General features: G+C 40.1%; 1 protein-coding gene across 3 annotated transcripts in view; it reads right to left on the minus strand.

The window, feature by feature from the left end:
• Window positions 1-13,409: 13,409 nt before the first annotated feature.
• Window positions 13,410-17,649, minus strand: part of RGS8 (regulator of G protein signaling 8) — a 97,434-nt gene continuing 93,194 nt past the window's right edge. For all 3 annotated transcript variants that reach the window (XM_040360254.1, XM_040360252.1, XM_040360255.1), the window contains exon 5: window positions 13,410-15,704. In XM_040360254.1, coding sequence (XP_040216188.1) covers window positions 15,522-15,704 — 183 coding nt within the window. In that variant the 3' untranslated portion in view covers window positions 13,410-15,521. The remainder of the gene's footprint in view (window positions 15,705-17,649) is intronic.

Raw genomic sequence — 17,649 nt, forward strand, 5'->3', positions numbered from 1 at the left:
ACAAACCAGTGACCAATATAGCCACCTTTCTTTGCAAGGACACTCAAAAGCCTGCCATCCATGGATTCTGTCAGTGTTTTGATCTGTTCACCATCAACATTGCGTGCAGCAGCAACCACAGCCTCCCAGACACTGTTCAGAGAGGTGTACTGTTTTCCCTCCTTGTAAATCTCACATTTGATGATGGACCACAGGTTCTCAATGGGGTTCAGATCAGGTGAACAAGGAGGCCATATCATTAGTTTTTCTTCTTTTATACACTTTCTTGCCAGCCACGCTGTGGAGTACTTTGACACGTGTGATGGAGCATTGTCCTGCATGAAAATCATGTTTTTCTTGAAGGATGCAGACTTCTTCCTGTACCACTGCTTGAAGAAGGTGTCTTTCAGAAACTGGCAGTAGGACTGGGAGTTGAGCTTGACTCCATCCTCAACCCGAAAAGACCCCACAAGCTCATCTTTGATGATACCAGCCCAAACCAGTACTCCACCTCCACCTTGCTGGCGTCTGAGTCGGACTGGAGCTTACTGCCCTTTACCAATCCAGCCACAGGCCCATCCATCTGGCCCATCAAGACTCACTCTCATTTCATCAGTCCATAAAACCTTAGAAAAATCAGTCTTGAGATATTTCTTGGCCCAGTCTTGACGTTTCAGCTTGTGTGTCTTGTTCAGTGGTGGTCGTCTTTCAGCCTTTCTTACCTTGGCCATGTCTCTGAGTATTGCACACCTTGTGCTTTTGGGCACTCCAGTGATGTTGCAGCTCTGAAATATGGCCAAACTGGTGGCAAGTGGCATCTTGGCAGCTGCACGCTTGACTTTTCTCAGTTCATGGGCAGTTATTTTGCGCCTTGGTTTTTCCACACGCTTCTTGCGACCCTGTTGACTATTTTGAATGAAACGCTTGATTGTTCAATGATCACGCTTCAGAAGCTTTGCAATTTTAAGAGTGCTGCATCCCTCTGCAAGATATCTCACTATTTTTGACTTTTCTGAGCCTGTCAAGTCCTTCTTTTGACCCATTTTGCCAAAGGAAAGGAAGTTGACTAATAATTATGCACACCTGATATAGGGTGTTGATGTCATTAGACCACACACCTTCTCATTACAGAGATGCACATCACCTAATATGCTTAATTGGTAGTAGGCTTTCGAGCCTATACAGCTTGGAGTAAGACAACATGCATAAAGAGGATGATGTGGTCAAAATACAAATTTGCCTAATAATTCTGCACTCCCTGTAATTTAGGCATATTTTCAGGTTATCTTCATCACAGGTGCCACAGATGAAATGATTAGCATTTAGCCCTTGTTCAGACTGAACACGGGTTTGAAATCTTGCAAGTTCAGCTGAACTCGCACGATTTCAAACCTGCATTTTAGTGAGTTTGTGGGCAATTTGAAAGGCATCTGTGTGGGTTTAAGCACAGATGTCTATTGAAATCAGCCCCCGAAGTCTCCAAAAGTGATGTAGGAACAACCTTTGGAAATCGGGGGGGGGGGGGGGGGGGCGGTGCAAAGTCAGCATCGCACCAATTTGCCATGTCAAATCGCGCCAATGTGAATGGGGGCTTAAAGCGGACCTTCAGTCATATTTTTTTCATTAAAAGTACAATAGGGACACAGTAATTACCATGTTTAGAAAACCAACAAAACTATTTGGCTATGTAGAGCCAACAAATTAATCTAAATAGCATGTGACACACAAATGCACACCATACACACAACACACATATAGACACACACTTTACACACAATATTGTAGCATAAGCCTGTTTGGTTTATAACTGATTGGCATGTTCTCATATTACCCTGCAATCACTTTTTATTAATATATCTTTATTATTATGGAATATTATTATGGGATATGAATAGAGCTCTGCTTTGGTAATTAAAAAAGCCCAGACCAGAATGTGTATTTGCTTCTAGATGGTCTTATGGCAGGGCTGCATTGGAAAATCTGTGATGACAGTCATTTATAACCAGGCTCATTAACAGGATTGATTATGCACTCCATTCAAGCTGATCTACTTTGCGTTGGTGCAATATCACTTCCCTATTCCTGCCATAAAGTTTAAAGTTTAGACCTCACAATTCCCACTCTGACATGAAAAATGAACAAACTATGACTTTCTATAGTGTGTACTTGCATCAATTCAATGCACTGACTGTGATTTTGGTCTGCAGTCTCATTCCTCTGCTATCTGCATTAGTCATTTTTGACAGGCTGCGCCAATACCAAGGGATCAAGGGTGGTGGGGGAAGGGAGCTCCAGCACAAAGCTTGTGATTGAAAGCCTCAGCTTTGCCTGTATTCTTATGAGATTTGTAACGGGGTGAGTTCCTTTCCTCCCCTCAGGTCTCAGGCCTCGTACACACGACCGGTTTCCTCGGCAGAATCCATCAAGAAACTTTGTGGGAGATTTTTTTTGCCGAGGAAACCGGTTGTGCGTACATTTTTCATCGAAGAAACTGTCAAGGAACTCGTCGAGCCAAAAAGAGAGCAAGTTCTCTTTTTCCTCGACGGGAATGGAGAAAATTGGCTCGTCGAGTTCCTCGTAACGTCTAACAAGAACTCGACGAGGAAAACGATGTGTTTCGCCCGCCGAGTTCCTCGGTCGTGTGTACGAGGCCTCAGATTACACTCAGCCCACCACTCTGAGCTGTGTAGTGTGTGACATTAGATATCAGCTCTTTTTTGTACATTTTGTAAAGTTTTGTAAATTCTGCACTTTAAATTAATGTAGAGAAGATATGGCTGCCGACCATTCCTTTCCTTTTTCAGATATCCGCTCTCTACCTCTGAAAGCTCAGAAAAAAGTTGTGTAAATTCTGGAATTAATGTAGAGAACATATGGAATCAGATAATCAGGTACAACTTATGTAGGAGGATTTATTTTATCTCTGTCTATCATCTGAGTCTAGTCACTTTAGTGGGTATATGTAAGAGTTTATACGTTTTTTTACCTCTTGACAATACAACCATCTACAGATGAAAGTAGAAACGATGTACATTTCATTATAGATTGTAAATAAATGATGACCACAACTGATACATAGAAGAAAAGATTAAACATTTCTTATTGGGCACCATTGGCGGCCGCTCCATTAGGGCCGCAGGGGCTCCCCCCCCCTAATCCATGTGCCGACCCTAATCTACATGCAGGGTGCCGGACGCATGGATTTCAATGTTTACGTTTTTTTAAGCATAATTGGCTACAAAAAAGTGTGGGCACAGAGCACTGATGGACGGACCGACGAACGGGGGTGTGGCGGGTGGTTTCTTTGCTGCCCCCCAAAAAAATGGAGCACCAGCCACCATGTTGGGCACATGTGATACTTCAATAGCCTGTAGAAGCATATTGGAACAATATGTAATAAGTCTTATTTTTTTGTGACTCAGTTCTAGTTCTGCTTTTAATACACAAGACATGGAATAATCTAGTCAAATACAATACACATATACATTAAATAGTGCTTTATTTGTATTTATATAGTGCTAATGGAGCATTTATACAGATAGCAGCAAGGACAAAATACAAAAGGAAAAACGTAAATCAGATACAAAAGACAACAAGACTGTTTGCTTGATGCTACATGACATGGAAAAAAGTACAAGTACATCTAGATTCTTCTACACCAGGAAAGAAAACATGGTCAGGAAAACACCTATTTTAGCTTATCTCAGAGTTCCATTTGTTCATGGGCAACACGTGAGACTTTTGCACCTTTTAGAATCCTGTAAGTTACTGTATACAGTTTAAAGAGTGCTTATAAAAATCATAGTCCACATTAATAAATGTTGATACATCTAATGTGATAACTATTACATGCCTGGTCCACTCTAAATTGACGTTGATAGATTTCATCACCCATTAGCTGGTTAAAGCCCAACTGAAACCTCAGAAGTTTCTATCCCTTTATATTCCCAAATCCCATACACCTTCATGTTATGCTTTGTTTTTTGCTTGGAAATGCCTTAAAAATAAGTTGGTCTCTAAGTGAAATTGTAGCTTCTGGCCCTGAGGCCCCGTACACACGACAGAGGAACTCGACGTGCTTGGCACGTCGAGTTCCTCGTCGAGTTTTGGGATGAAGCCGCCGAGGAGCTCGGCGGGCCGGCTTCTCCCATAGAAGAACGAGGACAACGAGAAAATAGAGAACATGTTCTCTATTTTCTCGTCGAGTTCCTCGGCGGCTCCATCGAGCCAAAACTGTACAGACGACAGAGATTCTCGGCAGAATCCGGGTTTTGACCGAGTTTCTCGGCGAATTCTGCCGAGAATCTCTGTCGTGTGTACGAGGCCTCACACTGCCGTGCTGCATTCTGATAGAGCAACAGCCACACCCCTCATCACAGTTTTCCTCTCATATGCCGCGTACACACGATCGGAAATTCTGACAAAACAAAACCGTGGATTTTTTTCCAACTGAATTTTGGCTCAAACTTGTCTTGCATACACACGGTAACACAAATGTTGTCGGAAATTCCGAACGTCAAGAACGCGGTGACGTACAACACTACGACGAGAAGAGAAAAATGAAGTTCAATGATTCCGAGCATGCGTAGGATTTTTGTGCATCGGAAATGAATACAGACAATTGGAATTTCCGACAAGAACTTTTGTTGTCAGAAAAATTGAGAACCAGCTCTCAAAATTTTCTTGACGGAAATTCCGACAGCAAATGTCCGATGGAGCGTACACATGGTCGGAATTCCCGATCATGTGTACGCGGCATTAGACTTGCATTGCAGAGTGAGAAAAGGGATGTACTGGACCAGCATTGATATTGCTATTATTATACAGGATTCATGGGATTAAACGATTCAGTTGTAAGGGGAAAGCGGGATAGGTTTCCTTGAAGAGATATGTTTTCAGAGATCACCTAAAAGTGGACAGAGTAGGAGAAAGGACAGATTGAAATAAAGAGTTACAGAGGACGGGAGAGGCTGTTGGAAATGAGCATGGGAGGAAGAGACAAGGGAGCTAGAGGGTAGGAGGTCTTGGGAGGAGCAGAGAAGATGGGTTGGGTAATATATGGAGTTCTTTTACTTAAAGCTGATATCTGAAAGAACTAAATCTCATGCCTTGTACACACGACCAGTTTTCCCATCGGAAAACTGCCATGACAGCTTTTGGCCCGGGAAAACTGGCCGTGTGTATGCTCCATGGCAGTTTTCCCGACAGGAAAACCCCTGGGAATCCCGGCGGGAAATATTAGAACATGTTCTCTTTTTTCCTGCCGCGATTCCCGTCGGTCTTTTTCCCAGCAGTTTTCCTATGGGGAAACACTGTGGTGGAGCATACACACGGCCGGGTTACCCGGCCAAAGCTCTCATGACAGTTTTCCTGCCAGGAAAATCAACCACGTGTATGGGGTAAAAGCTGCCGAACCGGTTATCGGCTCTCCCCTCAGGTTTCCCGGGGGTAAAATGTCCACCCGGAAACCCATACGTGTGTACGAGGCATAACTCTGATGCCTGTTGAACTGCACATTCATATTAGACACCATGCCCAATAGCTGTAACAGGAAAGTGAATAAGACTGAGAAATTGGAGGTGTCTATCTGACTACTTTTATATTCCTGTGCTTTCAGTTGAGCTTTAAGTGGTGTTGAGATCTCCCCCCATGAGATTTTAGCTGCAACTTGATGACGATGACATTCCTTGCCTTACCATGCATAGGCATAGGGAGAATTCAGCATATTCTGGTTGACAACTTAGATTTAAATAATGCCAAAAAAAAAAAACACTTTGTGGGAAATGGTATCAAGGCCCTTTGGGGGAAGACATTTGGGTTGTCTGGGTAATTTGTGATCAAACACTGCAAAGTTCTCTCAAAATGAATCTTTTAGTTAATGGTTGGTTCGTTTTTCACAAAGAGGTACATATATTTGAATATAGACATGCCAATAAATTAGAGAACTGCATTATAGCTATTAACCTGCTTTCCATTTATACAACAAATTTTGAACAGTACATATACCCATACATTGTGGAGGCTGCTATTGTGTGGTCTTTACAAATATCCATGAAAATGGGGTCATGCGGTTAGGCAAGATAAGGGGGTCAATTCACAAAAGGTTATCACATGAGTTTATTACCACAAAATTCTTAGTGAAGTTGCACATTTTCAGTCATTGTTTAACTCTTAGGCCTCGTACCGGACATGTCCGCTGAAACTGGTCCGCACTTTAAAGGGAAAGGGATCACACAGTTCTTGAGGACAGTACATGCATTGGTGATATATGTAATTAAATAAAATGTTGCTGTAGTTTTACATAAATGATTATTAATGATTCTGTAGCATTCTGTATCACTGGATAACCATGATTACATTAAAGGGGTTGTAAAGGTTTGTTTTTTATTTTCTAAATGGGTTCCTTTAAGCTAGTGCATTGTTGGTTCACTTACTTTTTCCTTCGATTTACCCTCTAAATGTTTTGAATTTCTCACTTCCTGTTCCTCATCAGTAAGCTTGCCCCCATCATCCGAGCCGTTCTGGCTGGGGGTTAGTCGGCGTGCTTGCCCTCTCCCTTGAAACTATATCCCTGCGGGAAGATTCTGTGTTCACTAACCCCCAGCCAGAATGGCTCGGATGATGGGGGCAAGCTTACTGAGGAGAAACAGGAAGTGAGAAATTCAAAGAAAAAAAAACATTTAGAAGGGAAATGGAAGGAAAAGGTAAGTGAACCAACAATGCACTAGCTTAAAGGAACCTATTTAGAAAATAAAAAACAAACCTTTGCAACCCCTTTAAGGGTCCATATACACAAGCTTTTCATCTGAACTTGTTTTCTCCCTATAAAAGTCAAATAGAATACAAACACAGCTCATAACAGGTTGGTGACCAGCTTCCTTCAGTGCAGGTCACAAAGATTCACCTGTCAATGAACTTTGAATGATCTCAAAAGTGCCTTAAGCTGAACCGAAACGCAACTGGAATCAACCCGGAATGAAAGGTGCATTCTTCCACCATCATCCCATCATCACGAACCCTATTCTCAAACTGTGATTCCATTAAGAACCCACAATTATTCAAACCTCTTCTGGAAAATAAGTAAAAGAAATGAGTTGCACTGAGTGAAATGGGGAATACTCAAGGCTGGATTGACCATTGGACACAGTAGGCACAGTAGCCAATCGGCTGTGGCAAAAGTTTCTGTAATATTATAATTACCCATATTTTTTTCACCATCTGTAGTAACAGTATATTCATTTAATATAAAACTATTTACATTTTATCACAGTATTCTAAGCCAGTCTAAGACAAACAATAAATAAATGTAAAATAAATTATTCCAACAGAGGGCTGTTACTTAAAGTGCATTTCCACTTTTGCAGACAAATTGGGATATCAGTTACTTTATACTAATCTTACTCTAAGCCTAGGTTTCTACTATTGCGACCTAAAAGTCGATTTTGCCACGATTTTTTGCCACTGTTTGTGCCGCGATTTTGATGTGACTTGAAGCAATGCCTATGTATTCTTGAGGTCTATGGACCTCAAGTCGCATCAAAGTGGGACCAAAGTAGTGCAGGGACTACTTTGAAGTCACGCAGATATGAACGGTACTCATTGGAAATCATGGGGTACAACTTGTCATGCGACTTGGCAGTCTCAAGTCGCAGGACAAGTTTCACAGTGGAAACAGAGCCTTACTTAGATTTTCGCTTCTATGTAATGTTAAGAAGGGGGATTGGAAATTGTGTTTATCATAACTAACACTGTCTGTACTGAGCTGGCACATCCTGATGATCAGTTGTAAACTAGATGTGCGCCCTGTCGGGTCTAACAAAGGTTTAAAGATCTCAAGTCTTGGGTTGTGCATTATATATTGATGCACTTAAGAAATTACTATCCCTCAGAATTGCATTGTTTTTTCAAACAATAGAAGCTGCTAAAGTAGTGCCCTATGTATAAACCAGCTCTAAAGAAAAAAATGGAAAGGTATATTTATATTTTTAATATCTTATGTCTGCTGCATGGATAGAAACACATACAGTAACAAACATTGGGGATTCCTCCTGACTGCAAAGACGGAAATACACTTTAGGGTGCTGAAAGTTGGGCGCCTACTGACTCCAGTGATAAAAATCCAGCCCACTTTGAAAAAATACATATAGTTCCTATTATGTAGCCCTGTCGATAAGTCCTATTGACTTCAGTAGCACATTGTTCCAAATGATCATCCGCTGAATGTGATATTTAATGCCTAATGCCCTGTACACACAGTACTGGTTTTCCGACGGAATTCCGCTCAAGCTGTCTTGCAAACACAAGGTCACACTAAAATCCGACCGTCAAGAACGCAGTAACGTAAAACAGTACGACGAGCCGAGAAAATTAAGTTCCGAGAAAATTAAGTTCTATGGTTCCGAACATGAGTCGAATTGTTTCCAAGCATGCTTGGTGTTTATTCCGTCGGAAAAGCATACAGACGATCAGATTTTCTCTATCTAATTCCATTGGAATTTACAACAGAAAAAGTCCGATGGGGCATACACATGGACGGAATATCCGATGAAAAGCTCCCGTCTGACTTTTTCCGTCGGAAATTCCACTCGTGTGTACAAGGCATAACTCAAGACACATTTTCCTTCCTTCGTTTTGGATAAAGTAAGAATTCAAACTTCGCTTTAACATCTATTCCTCTGTGACCCCGTTGGGAAGATTTTTTCCACGCTCCATGTCCCATGTGATCACCGACAAGAAAAGCAGCCGCCTGCAGGATAGCAAGGCACATTCACCATTAAAAACAATATTGTTTCTAACCCTTTTTTTAGCTTACTGAAAATGTGCTTTTACTTGTGTCTGTGTCCTCACAGGAAATGAGTGGAAATCTCCTCAACAGGGACACAGACAGCAATAAAAGCTTGTAAGAGATTCTAACTCTTTTATTTTCCATCTATAGCAAATTGAAAGTTTCAGCTTACAATTGGCTTTAGCAAACAAGCAAAACAAGTATTTAAAGCATGGGTCTTCAAACTATGGCCCTCCAGTTGTTCAGAAACTACAATTCCCATCATGCCTAGTCATGTCTCTGAATGTCAGAGTTTTACAATGCCTCATGGAATGTGTAGTTCCACAACAGCTGGAGGGCCGTGGTTTGAGGATCCCTGATTTAAAGTATGCCAACAGAAGACGCATATGCCATTCTGGTGCAGATCCAGCAATCAACTGAGCTAAAATGTCCTATGCTAAGCACAGGTACGGTATATCAATTCATGAAAGCAACTGCTTAATGCGCAAGTGTGTTAATGAGAAAATATAACCATAAACTCCTGTGTTGGATCTTTTGACACATGGCGCAGTTCAAAACACAGACAGAGATTGGAATTTGGAGGAAGAAGTGCTTTGCCTAGGACATTGGAAGTTGGACCTCATTCATTCCACCCACTACTATCCAAGGCTGGATTTAAACTTTTTTTTCCCTATGCCTGCTACCCAAGGTGCCAAGACTGACAGGGGTGGCAGCTAGCCACCCAGATTACTCAGGAATTATGCCTGACACAAGAAAAACACGGGTATATTTTAAACATTTAACCTCCTGCCTACAAATTCCATCCCACCTTCACCTCTCAGATAATCATCAATCTTCCACCCAGCCTGGGGAACATGACCAACTTGCCATAGCTTGCTGCACCAGATGCCACGTAGGCACCTCCCTCGGTAGCCATTATACCCAAGGTTCGAGGCCTGGTGAGAAATCACTGCCAACATTTCCAAATTAGGCTACAATTTCAAAAAAAAAAAGAGATCTGACTTTTCATAGAAAAAGACAAACCAGTCAACTGAACCTTTTTGCTTTCATCATATTGTATCTAGAATTATATTTTTTATAATAAGTTGATTGTCCTTTTTATTATACAAATAGCAGCTCATATGTTGAATGTAAAGGTGGTATCATGCATTTGCATGATTATCACCCCAATGCCCACCTCGTTAAAAAAAATTAGCAATGTAATCTGTTAAATTGTTATTTTGTTAGACAACATAGACAACAAATGTACATTTACACTGCAGGATTTTCACTCAGTTCATAGTACACTACTGTACATGAGTTTGCAATATATCACTAGATAGACTTAGATTTACTTATACAGATTTGCATATATGCAGTATGTAAACCAGGACACAAATAAGCTACACAAACGTTTCTTTTACAAAAATTTGCTTTTTGCACTCAGGACTACCAAAAATGGAAGAGAAACACAGATTAATTACCTGCTTCTTTGTATACAGTACCACAGAATAATACAGAGATTCACTACACAGTGCATTAGACGTGTTTCTACAGTTACAGCTGTAACGCACAGGTGAGCTTAGCACAACATTGTTGATAGCAGAAATGGTTGAACTGGATCGGTATGCAGTTAAATCTAGACTAACGTTCAGCAAAATTTAAAAAGTAACGTGGCATTGCAAAGCAGAAGCAAATTCACATCTTCTAAACAAAGTATTTTCATTTCAGCTTGATGCATTTCTTAAAAATGAACTGCAATATTTCCTAAACTGCAGCTTTTTGTCTTTATTATTGGGTAGGATTTATATATGCACAACAGGTAGTGGGAAGGAAATACCAACCTACATGTTTTTACATGTCAAGCATATATCCTATCATGTGTGACACAGCATTCTTTGGAAGACCTGGATCAGACCCAGCTTAAACCAGTTAAGCCAAGCTGTTTCATATTGGAAAGTAACTGATTACACAGTAACAAATCTGTAGTCAAAAGTAGTTTTTGATGTGGCGGCGTGTGTACTATTTTTATTCTCAAGTTGCAATGAAACGCAGAAAGATAATGAAGTACTTAAAGAGGAACTTCACTTCTCTCTATATATATTTTTTTCTTCCCCTCTTACCCCAACTGCTGGGTTGTCCCCAATAAAAAGACTCACATGCCCAGTGAATCCAGCATTGTCTCAGGTGACTTGCTGCTTTGCCTCTGCATGGTGGGTCCCGCGCCACCATCTATTTTGTGTTTTTGTAATTAGCCCCCTGATGATGCTCCACTGGGATGCAGGGGATTGCCCTGCAAGCTGTGAGTTCAGGTGGTGGTGAGGTGGGGGGGGGGGGGTCATTCGCACACAGGCAAGAAAGTCAAAAGTGCAATACTGGGCCCCACAAAAAATAATAATTTTAGAAAAATAATATTTTGTTTTTAATGTCTGACTGTGTATCAGGAGGTTGGGGAGAGTAGGGGAGGGAGCATGTAAAGGTCTCAAAGAGGTCCACTTTAGAGTATAAATAAAAACAGCACTTTTTTTTTTTAGATTTGGGTAAAATGGTAAGGGGTTGGAACCACTGTCAGGTCTTCTTTAATACTGTCTGTGTCCCCATTAAGGAGATTCACCCTCTCTATTTATCCTAGCTCCCCAATGTCACCAGGAATAAAAGTAAAAGTAATTCCAAAATTTTGAATTACCATCAGAACAGGAGCAGAGGTGAACTATTCCAAGGGGGGCAGTTGTTCACATGATAACTGTCTAAGAGGGGATTTCACTCACATTGGAAAGCTATCCTCAAAATCTCCCCCTATTTAAACACAGCTGGCAACAAATGACAGTGGTTTTAACCCTTCCCTACTATATAAAAAAAAAAAAAAGTTAAGATTTACATATACTTTAAATATGGGCTTTATAGTGTTTTGTAAAATGTGGGATAAAGCAACACTTGCAAATGTATATTCATAGTATGTCTTACCTTGAAATTAAGATCCTGTAAAGCCCCATACTATTGGATTTTCTGCAGATTTCTGTCTTTGGATTTACCAAAACCATGTAGTGCAAGGGTCTGCCTGATTGCATACAAATTGAAACTCTTAAGGTTTGACCTCATATTTTATGGTTTTGGTAAATCTGAAGACAAAAATATGTAGGAAATCTAATAGTGTGTATGGGGCTTAAGTCTACTTTGGTTTTAAAATGGTTGTAAAGGCAGAAGGTTTTTTACTTTACTGTGCTATATGCAATGAGGTAAAGAATAACCTTCTCCATACAGCTCCTCCCACAGCCCCCTACATACCTGAACCCCATCTTAACCCAGGGATGTGCACAAGAGCCAAGACTCTCTCTGCTCTCTTGCTTCTCATTTGTTTTAATACAGCAGCAGGATCCATTGGACCTGGGCCTAGTTTAGGTTGTTTTTTAACTGCTGCAGTCTCGGAGGTTTTGTAGATTATTTTTAGTTTGTAATTACCTTTTACAATTTTAGCGCTACATCACAAATAAGAATTCTTCTTGGTGAATAAAGGTCCCTACTACCCAATATTTGATACTGGGATTTGACAGAAGTGCTCATACATGGATTGGGCCATTTGTCAGTTTATTTGGTTAGTATATGTCTGATCAATTCTGATTTTTCAGCTCTGCTTGGACATTTTGTTCCCACAAAACGTGCCCAGGTTCTGTAAATATGGCAATATGCAAATGTGGTCAAAACCTAAAAAGTGACTGCCGAGATATTTATTTAGTGATAACATAGCTAAAAGTTTTAGTTCATTTACCAGTAGTTTGTAGTAGGCAATTAAAATGTTTGCACTACTATTCAAACATTTAAAATTATATTGCAGTTGCTCTTAATGTGTACATCCAATTTCTTAAAGGGATCATACATCTTTATTATCTGGTGAATTAGCAAGTTGTTGTCCAAACCTGTCGTGTGAACAACTGTAAAGGGCAATCAAACTTGTGGGATGTATAATGTAGTCATATAAGGTAACTACATTGTCATCCTCACGTGAACCATATTTTATGGTTCTTGGAATTCTCTATATAAAGAATAAACTTTCTCATTGAACACCCAAATTGGTTAGAGCCGACCATACACTGATATGACATGTACACGTTGTATTTATAATGGTTAACTCCCACTGCTGACAAATGATGCATCACTTTGAACATCTACAGTACAACTCCCAAAACGGATTTGGGTAGGTTTGTGTAGGTACATTTGTATTTCCAGAACCACAGTAGAGTATTGTAGATATTCATTTTGGGGTGCTTTTAGCTACAAAAGCCTAGAATTATTTCTTCATTCCACCACAAAGTACACTTTGAAATAAACGAATTGCATGATCTAATTTTCATATTTCATTTAATTGCTCATTAATCTTAAAATTAGATTTTTGCTATTTGCTACATCTCAGAATGCATTGGTTATATTCGTATCGATTGTCTGATCTTCCTAATCCAATTTCACTGAAAAAAAAGATATCATTATACATAAATCATTTCCATTTCTAGGAAAAGCAAGGCAGTGCATAGCTACAAAAGATTGGGCCAGATAAGGACAAAGCCTTTATTCTGTCCATTTCTTATTCCTACAATGAATGACCATGTCTAGTAAGCATGTGACATGTGTACTTTGCGCACAAGAAGAATAGATATTTTGCCATATTTTTTAAATTTTTTGTCCTTGCTTGAGCACATCATCCAAACAATAATTGCTGCAATTTTTATCACCCATGAAGACCTCATCTTTGACCAGTTTACAATTGTTTCTGTTTGGTTCTTCTCAACATGGTCTATGAGCTCCCTGCAATGCATGTAGCAAAAAAGTATGAACTACACATTCTCTAAAAAAAAAATTCAAAAGAGCCTTGTTGTTTGCTGAGCATTACCTGAGCCACCAAACCATACCTGCGCTCCTCTATAGCAATCATGATGTTCTATGAATAAGTCCCTGGTGGGGAGAAACACATCAGGGAATACGTTTTCGATTGGTGGCTTTTGTAATGCTCAGCAAACAATAAAGCTCTTTGAAATTGAAAAAAAAAAAGAATTCATCAGCAGCCTGGCAGTTTGGGACATCTTTTTATTTCATATTTTAATGAAATAAAGCTGTCACAAACCTCAGCAATGCAAATGAAAATATCAGCAATATATGCATTTTTTATATCATATGCTCAAGTCTGAATTGCCAAGGTTTGTGATTGGCTTTCTTTAAGTACTGGTGATTTTAAGATTTATTTTTCTCCCTCTTCACAAAATAAATTTCCATCTCTCAGTGCTGCTTATATCATTGGTCCTTCTGTGATTTCCCCATGCTAGTTTGACCTCAGTTTAATATATTGCACATAATCTATTAAAGTGCCCTAAAAGTGTATCTAAACCCAAGAAAAGTGTAGTGTTTTGAGTTCTCAAATGTGCTGGCTGCATTTGTTTGTTTTCCCTTATTGGTCATCTGTGATCCTGCCAGTAAAACTCTTTCTGCCCAAGGGTGACATTCACTCTCCTGTATCTATGGAGAAGCAGCATTGTGAACTGGGATTGAGTTCAGACTACAGAACACTTTTGCTTTACTAATCTCAATAACACCAGAGAGAGGTGTTCTCTAGTCTACAGAGCAAACTGTGAACATTGTTGAGTAATAACAATAAAGCAGACGTAGGCTGCACAGGCAGTTGAGTCGATTTCTTGCACTTATTGAACGGATATAACAAAACGCTTCTAATGGTATATTTAACAGGCCAAAAGGGAGAAAATAAGTAAAGTTCAGGGTTTACATACACTTTATCTAAAAGATCAGTTTGAATAGTATCTGCTAGATACATGTGTACTTACGGATTCCATGTTTTCATCAAATTTTAAATGCTTATTTCAGCCAGATTGTCTGAGTAGCTTAATAAACCTGCTTATGCAAGCAGCCATTTTGGTATTATGAAGTCTGAAAGCTAACTAATTGGATAGTTTTTCAAGAATTATAGTTACCATGGGATATCATATCTTATAGAGACAGCTTGAGTTGAAATGTTTTAATTGCTAGAAAGCTTCTGAAACTTGTACATATAAATTTTATAAATAATAACTTATTTTTTTTAAAATATATTCTTTGTTTTAAGTGTACTCCTTCTTGTCAGTTTGCTCTTGTCCTAATGTGCCCTCAGACCTGGGAGAAACAGCCTTACATAGTCACATTTCAGATGATCCTGAAGCCTTTCCAATTAACTAAAGAAACTTAACGTTCATTTAATTAAATTTCTCACATGCCGTACAACCACTTTCTACCCTTCAGACCTTCCATTGTTTCTACACACAACGAACATTTCAAGTCAACTTAAATTAGAACATTTTTGTCTTGTTCGTTGAAATATATGCCTATGAGACATAACAATCAGATATGACATATGCAGTAATTAAGTATGTGCGTCTGAACATGTTGATTGAATTAATGTGATAGTTAAAGATGGAATTCAAGCATTAGCTATGGTAATCAACAAGTAAAGACACACATGCTTTGCAATGTTGGAGACATCAGGACTCTTCTACAATTCTTCCATTTCTTTAGAAACCCAGAATTTTCTCTGTCCACTGATCTGCAAGGATGAAAATATTCAATGGAGTCACAGGTTGATTCAGAATAGCCAGATGATGATGATATATTATTGTTGGCAGTGAAGACGCTTAATTGTCAGAAGCAGTCATTTCTGGGTCACCTCTGTTCTTCTTGCCATAGTGCAAGACTGTTCTTTGGATGGGCCAAGTGACCAACAAGTCTCTGAAAACCATATGTAGAACTAGCATGGACTCTTCTGCGTGTGGCTGAGTAGGTCATTGTAGATTTGAGAACGGAGAAACCTTGGGTAGGAATCCCTTTCCATTAGACTGCGTACTCTCAACTGGGCCAGATCAAAACAGGACAATGATGGGTGCTGCAGATTTCGTTTAGTCATTTCTCGAGTTGGGAAATCAATATTCACCTTTTGAAAAGCAAAGTTTAAACATAGTGAGTGTACAAGGTGAGGGTTGCATATATTTCTAAAATTGTATTGTATTGTGTAGTCATCGATTAATGAATCAAGGTTTAAGTGATACCCTTTATTGGCTAACTTAAAGTGGAGGTTCACTCTAAAACAATTATCTAACATTACATCCAGCATACTAACGACATGTACAGTATGCAGGTATTTTTTTTTGTCGCCGTACATAGCGTTATATTGTTATTTTCCCCCCGGCTTCCGGGTTCTGATTCCCGCGGGACTGGGCGTTCCTATTGAGAGGTTAGATGATTGACGTCTGGTGAAAAACTTCCCATGGCGCATGAGGTGCGTCACCAGTTTTCCGTAAATAGCCGACCTGCGAGTCAGCGCTATACGGCGCCTGAGCCCGCCGTGTAGAGCTGACTGCGCAGGCACTATATAGAGCCGACTCGCAGGTCGGCTATTTACGGAAAACTGTGTTATTATTTACTGCACAGTGTTATTATTTGTTGAAGAGCTGCAGGGATCTCTAATGATTTTTCAAAACTAACCAAAAAAAGGTGAGAAAGACAGGCAGCAAGAGCTACTTATAATCATACAGATTGTAGACACCCCTATATCATTATGGATTTTCTGATTTACAGCAATAAGAGAAAAAGATATATAAAATACATCCTAAGAAGGACTTACTTTATAAATTTAAGATTTGTGTGGAGAAGCAGAGAGGGTCGCTAAGCAACACGACTATTCAGGGACGTGCGGTGAGGTCAGTGGCTGGTGAGGCACTGGCTGGTATCAGAGCCAGATACACACAGGTTACATATTCACAAGTTACCTATTCGATTCTCATTAGCTACCAACAGTCCTGAATTTAATAAAACAAGTGTTGCTTTCATTAGTAAACTATGAGAACTAATGAAAGTGCCATATATAATCTATATAATACAAGAAAAGAACCTGAACCATTCTCTGATTATATAGATTATATGTAGCACCTTCATTAGTTCCCATAGTTTACTAATTTAACCAGCATAAGTGTCAAGGACATGCAATAATGTCTGGCAGCTTACCTTTTCCTCATGTCTCCATTAGAGGCCTGACTCTCTTCTGGCTGCCTTTTTATCATCTCTCCTTCCTGTATGGCCCCACCCCAGGCCATCCCAGGAAGTCTATATTAACTGTTGCACTGCAGGTCTGCTTTGCTGTTCAACTTTGTTTGTTAGATTGTTCCTGTCTGCCGTGTGCTACATTTACTTTTCTGTGTACCGATTTTGGCTCGTCTCTGACTACTCCTGTTTGCCTGTGACCCTAAACTTTTTGGCCTGTCCCTTGGTTACCCTTGTATGCCTGTTGCCCCGACCTCGGCTTACCCATCACCATCCCTTGTGTCCTCAGTGACTGCTTCCCCTCTCTCCCTACGGAGTGTGACCTGGGGGACCCCAGGGGCCGCGACCTGGGTTCAGTTGCAGCGAAGGCCATCTTCACCACTAGAGGCTCTGGTGAACACCTGCTGGACCTTAGACTCCGCGCCCTGGGGAATCTTGGGTTCACGTTTCCTGTCCACCTGCAGCAGTCTGCTATTGGATTCACTACCTTGCGGTGCACCCCTGTCTCCATCGGGGTTTATTTGTCACCTGGCCACAGGTGACCTGACAATAAGGACTTGTTTTAGCACACATCTGAGGTATCTCCGCGGACATTAGCGCAAGAGCAATAATTCTAGCACTAGACCTCCTCTGCAACTCTAAACATGCCACCTCTAAAAAATGTAAAAGCGTTGCCTATAGAGATTTTAAGATACTGAAGTTTGGCGCCATTCCACACATGTGTGCAATTTTAAAGCATGACATTGTAGGTATCTATTTACTCAGCGTAACATCATCTTTCACATATACTTTCGTGGGCTTTTATTTCATGAAAAAAAAACACGTTTGAAAAATTGCTG

This window comes from Rana temporaria, chromosome 7 (genome assembly GCF_905171775.1).
Source record: "Rana temporaria chromosome 7, aRanTem1.1, whole genome shotgun sequence".
Classification (NCBI taxonomy): domain Eukaryota; kingdom Metazoa; phylum Chordata; class Amphibia; order Anura; family Ranidae; genus Rana; species Rana temporaria.